General features: G+C 48.4%; 1 protein-coding gene across 2 annotated transcripts in view; it reads right to left on the bottom strand.

The window, feature by feature from the left end:
- PUF60 (poly(U) binding splicing factor 60) overlaps positions 1 to 9822 on the bottom strand; it is a 232310-nt gene extending 222488 nt beyond the window's left edge. For both annotated transcript variants that reach the window (XM_053715484.1, XM_053715485.1), the window contains exons 1-2: positions 9761 to 9822; positions 2564 to 2659 (exon numbers count right to left, since the gene is read on the bottom strand). In XM_053715484.1, the coding sequence (XP_053571459.1) occupies positions 2564 to 2659; positions 9761 to 9781 (117 nt within the window). In that variant the 5' untranslated portion in view covers positions 9782 to 9822. The remainder of the gene's footprint in view (positions 1 to 2563; positions 2660 to 9760) is intronic.
- Between the last annotated feature and the right edge of the window lie 1079 nt (positions 9823 to 10901).

The raw sequence follows: 10901 nt of genomic DNA, 5'->3' as shown, positions 1-10901 counted from the left end.
CATCGGCGTGTGACGTTTGTGAGGCGGGTTCAGATGACACGTGATCTTCCACTTGATACATGAGAATTATTTCCTTTGATGTTTCCAGACTTACTCAGCCTATGGACATGGGATCTATTTTGCAGGTCCTCACACTGATTAAGCGGCTCCAAACACAGTCAACGCATTTCACCCTTAATAGCGGCTTTTTCATAGGGAATTCAGGTAACAGTAAGTTTGCTTATAAACGTCAGACTTCAGTTATTGGACCCTATCTAAATATATTTTTATTTGTACATATTTTAAGAGTGTACTACACAACATTTTATTGTATTGTATTAATTTATTTTTGTATTATTAATGCAAACTGATTCATTTTCAGTTATAAGTTCTGTTTTGCACCTATATACCAATCTTTCTACTCATTTTTAATCCAATAGACTCTGTAACTTTGGTGGCGGGGGCCACTAAGAATACTTTGTCAGGTAACTCAGGCAGCATCACAGATCTTATTAGTATTTATTAACAATCTAGAGAAAACCTCACACTATCCTCAAAACGCTGTTATTCACATTTATATATATATGGTTTTGTATTGGGTGCCTGCTATTAAGCTTATAGTTCAAGCACAGCAAATTTTAGCATTAAACTAATAAAACCATCATTGTATCTGACCTATATTTGCTATCAATTACTTGGAAACCTCCTAGACATATGGGGTATTCCTAAAACAATCTGACCTTAACCCCTTAACGACCGAGGACATGCAGGGTACGTCCTCAAAAAAAAACTCAGTTAAAAGGGACAGTCTAGTATAAATTAAACTTTCATTATTCAGATAGGACTTTTAATTTTAATCGACTTTCCAATTTACTTTTATCATCAAATTTGCTTTTTTCTCTTGGTATTCTTAGTTTAAACTAAACATAGGTAGGCTCATATGCTCATTTCTAAGCCTTTGAGGGCTGCCTCTTATCACATGCTTTTTAAATCTCTTTTCAACACAAAGAGACAGAAAGTACACGTGGGCTATATAGATAACACTGTGTTCAGGCACAGAAAGTTATTTAAGATCTAGCACAATACAATGCTAAATTTAAGACAAGAGATAATAAACAGTCACAGTCATGTGATCAGGGGGCTGGAAGAAGGTTCCTAGATACAAGGTAATCACAGAGGTAAAAAGTATATTATTATAACTGTGTTGGTTATGCAAAACTGGGGAATGAGTAATAAAGGGATTATCTATCTTTTAAAACAATAACTATTCTATGGTTGACTGTCCCTTTAACGACCAAGGACATCGATATTGAGGCATCCTGCAATAACATTTTTTAGCCACCCGGTGCAGAGAGAGCCACCTATTTGGATTAAACTTTTGGATGACCCTTACAGACTGTCCCTGTTTTCAGATAAGACACTACAAAGTTGGGACCGTTATAAGTCACATATATTGCATTTAATGGTACTAATAGATAGTTAATTTTCCAATGGTGACACGGTCACTACACATAAGTGGATTTTTACCATCAATATTACTATAAGGTTATCTTCTGCCCCCTAGGGTTGAGACGAGTTATTGTCATCAACAGATTAGGTTCACTAGACAAACAAGCACATCTGACAGAGATTCTGACCCAATTACAGTACATAAGCAGATAAACACAGGCTGCTAAACTCCCACATTTACTAAAGATTCACAATATTCTCCAACTGCCCTAGCTTGGAGACAACTCAGCAATAGGAAAAAAGCTGCATTCCCAGGTAAGATAAATACTTGAAGGAATTTATTCAGCAATGAACGCTGGCAGACTCAGAGGTCCAGATCAGCTTGTTATATCCTAGGTATGTATTCAGCCCTGTGTGTTTATCAGGCAATCAAGGGGTTAAATGACTGTTGTATGTGTGTTACACAGCAATGATTTAACCTCTTGAGTGTGTATGTCTATGATATATAAGGGGTAAAGTCACAGAGTCTCTAATGATCAGGAGTTACAATTTTAAATAAATATTGTGTGTACTTGTTCACACATCACAAAATTGAAAAATGCTGGATGCTAAATATTCGGCCAAACATCTACATTCTTACATTCTGAACACATCAAGCCCTGGTTAGAGGCTTAAGATGTGCGTGACAACAGCCCTAGTAACAATGAACAGGGCAAATACAACCTAGCACAGCAATTGCAAGCAGTTGTGATGGTCTGTGTGGTGACCCCATAGCACTCCAGCATTAGGGTAACCAGAGAATCAGATCTTCATTGGGAATGGGAAAAAGCTTGAATAAGTCCCACCTCCTCCTTCAGTTCTGTCCAGCATTTACTAAATGAATGTTACAATCCATTGGGAATATCAGATAAAGCAGGTGAGACACATTCACAGAGTGGCAGCATATTTCCCAGAGTAATGCCATTTATCAGACACCATTCTCTGTGTGTGGCTAATCTATGTCCCCAGACCTCATATACTTTACATAAAGGAGTTGGTACCTGAAAAGGAAGCAGCGTTACTGTGTGTATAATAACAAATAAGCAAACACTAGACCAGAGTGCACAGTATGCAGTGTGTGTAAGGAGAAGCTTACCTTCTGCAACGCCTCCTGTTGCTCCAGCGTAAGAGGAGGAAGGCCCAGCTTTGCAGCCGTGCTCTGTCCATTTTCCAGTTTGATGGCATCAACGCCCTGCAAAGAGAACATAAAATATGTTTACCCCAATGCGGCAAGAAACTGTTACATGTACAGTTCGTCCCCTCGCAAACCCTCTTTATCCTACAGATTACCCAGTTGGTGACATATACACAGTACATTTTATCAGCCAACCTGACAACTGGAAGCCAGCAACAGATTTCATCTGTAGCCAAGAAACAACCACTTATTTTATATTATATATAATATAAAAACATGGGATACAAACCTAACTTACCTACCCATAGCATACATAAATACAGCCATGCTCTGCACTATGTATAATAATCCTCCTGATCAGCCCCTCGCCACTCTTAATCCATCTCATCAGCTCCTCGCTCCACACAACTTGCCTCATGATCAACCCCTCGCCACTTGTAGCCTGTCTCCTGATCAGCCCTCATAATCCTTCTCCCGATTAGCACTTCACCACTCATAATCAGTCTCTTGTTCAGCCACTCACAATCCATCTCCAGATCAGCTCCTCGCCACTCATAATCCATCTCCTGATCAGCTCCTCGCCACTCAGCCCTCATAATCCATCTCCTGATCAGCCCTCATAATCCATCTCCTAAACAGCCCCTTGCAACTGATAATCAGTCTCCTGATCAGCTCCTTGCCACTCAGCCCTCATAATCCATCTCCTAAACAGCCCCTTGCAACTGATAATCAGTCTCCTGATCAGCTCCTTGCCACTCAGCCCTCATAATCCATCTCCTAAACAGCCCCTTGACACTGATAATGCGTCTCCTGATCAGCCCCTTGACGCTTGTAAACAGTCTCCTTATCAGATCCTCAAAATGAACCTATTTATCAGTCCCATGACACTCTTAATCCATCTTTCAATGGTGAAACTCCCCAACACTATCACTTGCCTTATGAGGAGGACCCAATCCAGACTTGTTCCTCCAGAAGACAAGGCGAAATCACTAATTTATTAACAAAATATCCACTGTTTAGCAGTATTGTATGAACCCTACTGAGGCTAATTAGACAGACATGTAGCAGAGTAAGGTCTGTGCCTTGCCAGCCCCCCTCTGTACCTAGCCCCTTGTTATCCGGCAAAGCCCTCTCTCCCTGTACCCAGCGCCTTATTATCCAGCAAGGCCCTCTCCCCCTGTACCCAGCCCCTTATTATCCAGCAAGGCCCTTTCCCACTGTACCCAGCCCCTTATTAACCAGCAAGGCCCTCTCCCCCTGTGCCCAGCCCCTTATTATCCAGCAAGGCCCTCTCCCCCTGTGCCCAGCCCCTTATTATCCAGCAAGGCCCTCTACCCCTGTACCCAGCAAGGCCCCCTCCCCCTGTACCCAGCCTCTTGTTATCCAGCAAGGCCCTCTCCCCCTGTACCCAGCAAGGCCCCCTCTTATCCAGCAAGGCCCTCTCCCCCTGTACCCAACAAGACCCCCTTCCCCCAATACCCAGACCCTTGTTATCCAGCAAGGCCCCCTTCCCCATGTACCCAGACCCTTGTTATCCTGCAAGGCCTCCCCTCCCCGTACCCAGCCCCTTATCCAGCAAGGCCCCCTCCCCTGTACCCAACCCCTTGTTATCCAGCAAGGCCCCCTCCCCCTGTACCCAGCCTCTTGGTATCCAGCAAGTCCCCCTCCCACTGTACCCAGCCTCTTGGTATCCAGCAAGGCCCCCTCCCCCTGTACCCAGCCTCTTGGTATCCAGCAAGGCCCCCTCCCCCTGTACCCAGCCTCTTGTTATCCAGCAAGGCCCCCTCCCCTGTACCCAGCCTCTTGTTAACCAGCAAGACCCCCTCCCCTGTACCCAGCCTCTTGTTATCCACCAAGGTCCTCTCCCCCTGTACCCAGCCTCTTGTTATCCAGCAAGACCCCCTCCCCTGTACCCAGCCTCTTGGTATCCAGCAAGGCCCTCTCCCCCTGTAACCAGCCTCTTGTTATCCAGCAAGACCCCCTCCCCTGTACCCAGCCTCTTGTTATCCAGCAAGGTCCTCTCCCCTGTACCCAGCAAGGCCCCCTCCCCTGTACCCAGCCTCTTGTTATCCAGCAAGGCCCCCTCTCTCTGTACCCCCAGTACCCTGGCAGTCTCTCTCTGTACCCCCAGTACCCTGGCAGTCTCTCTCTGTACCCCCAGTACCCTGGCAGTCTCTCTCTGTACCCCCAGTACCCTGGCAGTCTCTCTCTGTACCCCCAGTACCCTGGCAGTCTCTCTCTCTGTACCCCCAGTACCTCATTACCCTGTCAGTCTCTCTCTCTGTACCCCCAGTACCTCATTACCCTGTCAGTCTCTCTCTCTGTACCCCCAGTACCTCATTACCCTGTCAGTCTCTCTCTGTACCCCCAGTACCTCATTACCCTATCAGTCTCTCTCTGTACCCCCAGTACCTCATTACCCTGTCAGTCTCTCTCTCTGTACCCCCAGTACCTCATTACCCTGTCAGTCTCTCTCTCTGTACCCCCCAGTACCTCATTACCCTGTCAGTCTCTCTCTGTACCCCCAGTACCTCATTACCCTGTCAGTCTCTCTCTCTGTACCCCCAGTACCTCATTACCCTGTCAGTCTCTCTCTCTGTACCCCCAGTACCTCATTACCCTGTCAGTCTCTCTCTGTACCCCCAGTACCTCATTACCCCGTCAGTCTCTCTCTGTACCCCCAGTACCTCATTACCCCGTCAGTCTCTCTCTGTACCCCCAGTAAATCATTCCCCTATCAGTCTCTCTCTGTACCCCCCAGTACCTCATTACCCTATCAGTCTCTCTCTGTACCCCCAGTACCTCATTACCCTGTCAGTCTCTCTCTGTACCCCCAGTACCTCATTACCCTGTCAGTCTCTCTCTGTACCCCCAGTACCGCATTACCCTGTCAGTCTCTCTCTCTGTACCCCCAGTACCTCATTACCCTGTCAGTCTCTCTCTCTGTACCCCCAGTACCTCATTACCCTGTCAGTCTCTCTCTCTGTACCCCCAGTACCTCATTACCCCGTCAGTCTCTCTCTGTACCCCCAGTACCTCATTACCCTGTCAGTCTCTCTCTCTGTACCCCAGTACCTCATTACCCTGTCAGTCTCTCTCTGTACCCCCAGTACCCTCATTACCCTGTCAGTCTCTCTCTCTGTACCCCCCAGTACCTCATTACCCTGTCAGTCTCTCTCTCTGTACCCCCAGTACCTCATTACCCCCGTCAGTCTCTCTCTGTACCCCCAGTACCTCATTACCCCTGTCAGTCTCTCTCTGTACCCCCAGTACCTCATTACCCTGTCAGTCTCTCTCTGTACCCCCAGTACCTCATTACCCTGTCAGTCTCTCTCTGTACCCCCCAGTACCTCATTACCCTGTCAGTCTCTCTCTGTACCCCCAGTACCTCATTACCCTGTCAGTCTCTCTCTCTGTACCCCCAGTACCTCATTACCCCTGTCAGTCTCTCTCTGTACCCCAGTACCCTCATTACCCTGTCAGTCTCTCTCTGTACCCCCAGTACCTCATTACCTGTCAGTCTCTCTCTCTGTACCCCAGTACCTCATTACCCTGTCAGTCTCTCTCTGTACCCCCAGTACCTCATTACCCTGTCAGTCTCTCTCTGTACCCCAGTACCTCATTACCCTCGTCAGTCTCTCTCTCTGTACCCCCCAGTACCTCATTACCCTGTCAGTCTCTCTCTGTACCCCAGTACCTCAATTACCCTGTCAGTCTCTCTCTCTGTACCCCCAGTACCTCATTACCCTGTCAGTCTCTCTCTCTGTACCCCCAGTACCACATTACCCTGTCAGTCTCTCTCTGTACCCCCAGTACCTCATTACCCTGTCAGTCTCTCTCTCTGTACCCCCAGTACCTCATTACCCTGTCAGTCTCTCTCTGTACCCCCAGTACCTCATTACCCTGTCAGTCTCTCTCTGTACCCCCAGTACCTCATTACCTCGTCAGTCTCTCTCTCTGTACCCCCAGTACCTCATTACCCTGTCAGTCTCTCTCTGTACCCCAGTACCTCATTACCCTGTCAGTCTCTCTCTCTGTACCCCCAGTACCTCATTACCCTGTCAGTCTCTCTCTCTGTACCCCCAGTACCACATTACCCTGTCAGTCTCTCTCTCTGTACCCCCAGTACCATATTACCCTGTCAGTCTCTCTCTGTACCCCCAGTACCTCATTACCCTGTCAGTCTCTCTCTGTACCCCCAGTACCTCATTACCCTGTCAGTCTCTCTCTGTACCCCCAGTACCTCATTACCACGTCAGTCTCTCTCTGTACCCCCAGTACCTCATTACCCTATCAGTCTCTCTCTCTGTACCCCCAGTACCATCATTAACCCTATCAGTCTCTCTCTGTACCCCCAGTACCTCATTACCCTGTCAGTCTCTCTCTGTACCCCCAGTACCTCATTACCCTGTCAGTCTCTCTCTGTACCCCCAGTACCTCATTACCCTGTCAGTCTCTCTCTGTACCCCCAGTACCTCATTACCCTGTCAGTCTCTCTCTGTACCCCCAGTACCTCATTACCCCGTCAGTCTCTCTCTGTACCCCCAGTACCTCATTACCCTATCAGTCTCTCTCTCTGTACCCCCAGTACCTCATTACCCTATCAGTCTCTCTCTCTGTACCCCAGTACCTCATTACCCTGTCAGTCTCTCTCTCTGTACCCCCAGTACCTCATTACCCTGTCAGTCTCTCTCTCTGTACCCCCAGTACCTCATTACCCTGTCAGTCTCTCTCTGTACCCCCAGTACCTCATTACCCTGTCAGTCTCTCTCTGTACCCCCAGTACCTCATTACCCTGTCAGTCTCTCTCTCTGTACCCCCAGTACCTCATTACCCTGTCAGTCTCTCTCTGTACCCCCAGTACCTCATTACCCTGTCAGTCTCTCTCTGTACCCCCAGTACCTCATTACCCTGTCAGTCTCTCTCTCTGAACCCCCAGTACCTCATTACCCTGTCAGTCTCTCTCTGTACCCCCAGTACCTCATTACACTGTCAGTCTCTCTCTGTACCCCCAGTACCTCATTACCCTGTCAGTCTCTCTCTGTACCCCCAGTACCTCATTACCCTGTCAGTCTCTCTCTGTACCCCCAGTACCTCATTACCCTGTCAGTCTCTCTCTGTACCCCCAGTACCTCATTACCCTATCAGTCTCTCTCTGTACCCCCAGTACCTCATTACCCTGTCAGTCTCTCTCTGTACCCCCAGTACCTCATTACCCTGTCAGTCTCTCTCTGTACCCCCAGTACCTCATTACCCTGTCAGTCTCTCTCTCTGTACCCCCCAGTACCTCATTACCCTGTCAGTCTCTCTCTCTGTACCCCCAGTACCTCATTACCCTGTCAGTCTCTCTCTCTGTACCCCCAGTACCTCATTACCCCGTCAGTCTCTCTCTGTACCCCCAGTACCTCATTACCCTGTCAGTCTCTCTCTCTGTACCCCCAGTACCTCATTACCCTATCAGTCTCTCTCTCTGTACCCCCAGTACCTCATTACCCTGTCAGTCTCTCTCTCTGTACCCCCAGTACCTCATTACCCTGTCAGTCTCTCTCTGTACCCCCAGTACCTCATTACCCTGTCAGTCTCTCTCTGTACCCCCAGTACCTCATTACCCTGTCAGTCTCTCTCTCTGTACCCCCAGTACCTCATTACCCTGTCAGTCTCTCTCTGTACCCCCAGTACCTCATTACCCTGTCAGTCTCTCTCTGTACCCCCAGTACCTCATTACCCTGTCAGTCTCTCTCTGTACCCCCAGTACCTCATTACCCCGTCAGTCTCTCTCTGTACCCCCAGTACCTCATTACCCTGTCAGTCTCTCTCTCTGTACCCCCAGTACCTCATTACCCCGTCAGTCTCTCTCTGTACCCCCAGTACCTCATTACCCTGTCAGTCACTCTCTGTACCCCCAGTACCTCATTACCCTGTCAGTCTCTCTCTGTACCCCCAGTACCTCATTACCCTGTCAGTCTCTCTCTCTGTACCCCCAGTACCTCATTACCCTGTCAGTCTCTCTCTGTACCCCCAGTACCTCATTACCCTGTCAGTCTCTCTCTGTACCCCCAGTACCTCATTACCCTGTCAGTCTCTCTCTGTACCCCCAGTACCTCATTACCCCGTCAGTCTCTCTCTGTACCCCCAGTACCTCATTACCCTGTCAGTCTCTCTCTGTACCCCCCAGTACCTCATTACCCTGTCAGTCTCTCTCTGTACCCCCAGTACCTCATTACCCTGTCAGTCTCTCTCTCTGTACCCCCAGTACCTCATTACCCTGTCAGTCTCTCTCTGTACCCCCAGTACCTCATTACCCTGTCAGTCTCTCTCTGTACCCCCAGTACCTCATTACCCTGTCAGTCTCTCTCTGTACCCCCAGTACCTCATTACCCTGTCAGTCTCTCTCTGTACCCCCAGTACCTCATTACCCTGTCAGTCTCTCCCTGTACCCCAGTACCTCATTACCCTGTCAGTCTCTCTCTCTGTACCCCCAGTACCTCATTACCCTGTCAGTCTCTCTCTCTGTACCCCAGTACCTCATTACCCTGTCAGTCTCTCCCTGTACCCCCAGTACCTCATTACCCTGTCAGTCTCTCTCTGTACCCCCAGTACCTCATTACCCTGTCAGTCTCTCTCTGTACCCCCAGTACCTCATTACCCTGTCAGTCTCTCTCTGTACCCCCAGTACCTCATTACCCTGTCAGTCTCTCTCTGTACCCCCAGTACCTCATTACCCTGTCAGTCTCTCCCTGTACCCCCAGTACCTCATTACCCTGTCAGTCTCTCTCTGTACCCCCAGTACCTCATTACCCCGTCAGTCTCTCTCTGTACCCCCAGTAAATCATTCCCCTTTCATGCCCCAGAGCCCGCACAGTTAGTTATGAGTTACACATGCTGCCGGGTGTGCAGAGAGGAACATGGTTTGTCCAGTAGCACTAGTCGTGCTATGCAGAGGCACAATACATATTGCTCCCTGTGTATACCCTGCAGTTGTGTAACATATGAATGTCCAGGGTTAACATGGCTGAGGTGATAACTCTAGCTCCTCTTTGCTCGCCAGGCACACACCACCTATTATCTGCATGACACCGGGTCACATGAACACGCACACAATATCTATTCCCTGCACTGCACCAGGTCTCACGTGCGCTATCCGCATATCTCACTCACCAACATCACCGAAGTCGCCATCCTCTCTCCAGCTCTCAGTCAGCAACTAACTCTCGCGAGACTCCACACCAGACACAAACACAAATATCGCGAGACTTCAATGCATAACAAATACAAATTTTGCGAGAGTCCCCTGCACACCAGACAAAAAACACAAATATCGCGGGACTTCGCTGCACACCAAACATAAACACAAATGTCGCGAGACTCCCAATCTCCCATGTATGTTGTACACCATATACAAGTATCGCGAGATCTCCGTACAAACGAAGCTTACCTACCCTAAAGTAGTGTGAAATGTGAATGCTTTCGAGAAAAAAATCAGTACGGGCTTTTGTTTGTTGCAGCTAAAATCGGCTGTAGCCAGCGAGCACTGTGACCCTAGGGATGAAGACTGCATATAGAAGGCTCATATTGGCACTTTGTCTGTGTATACAAGAGTCAGGGTGGCACTAGTATGTGTATACAAGAGTCAGGGTGGCACTAGTATGTGTATACAAGAGTCAGGGTGGCACTACCTAGTATGTGTATACAAGAGTCAGGGTGGCACTAGTATGTGTATACAAGAGTCAGGGTGGCACTAGTATGTGTATACAAGAGTCAGGGTGGCACTACCTAGTATGTGTATACAAGAGTCAGGGTGGCACTAGTATGTGTATACAAGAGTCAGGGTGGCAATAGTATGTGTATACAAGAGTCACAGTGGCACCACCTAGTATGTGTATACAAGAGTCAGGGTGGCACTAGTATGTGTATACAAGAGTCAGGGTGGCAATAGTATGGCTATACAAGAGTCACAGTGGCACCACCTAGTATGTGTATACAACAGTCAGGGTGGCACTAGTATGTGTATACAAGAGTCACAGTGGCACCACCTAGTATGGGTATACAAGAGTCAGGGTGGCACTAGTATGTGTATACAAGAGTCAGGGTGGCACTAGTATGTGTATACAAGAGTCAGGGTGGCACCACCTAGTATGGGTATACAAGAGTCAGGGTGGCACTAGTATGTGTATACAAGAGTCACAGTGGCACCACCTAGTATGGGTATACAAGAGTCAGGGTGGCACTAGTATGTGTATACAAGAGTCAGGGTGGCACTAGTATGTGTATACAAGAGTCACAGTGGCACCACCTAGTA

This window comes from Bombina bombina, chromosome 5, assembly GCF_027579735.1.
Source record: "Bombina bombina isolate aBomBom1 chromosome 5, aBomBom1.pri, whole genome shotgun sequence".
Lineage (NCBI taxonomy): Eukaryota > Metazoa > Chordata > Amphibia > Anura > Bombinatoridae > Bombina > Bombina bombina.
The sequence above is the reverse complement of the archived record's forward strand: the minus strand, read 5'-3'. Positions and strand labels throughout refer to the sequence as shown.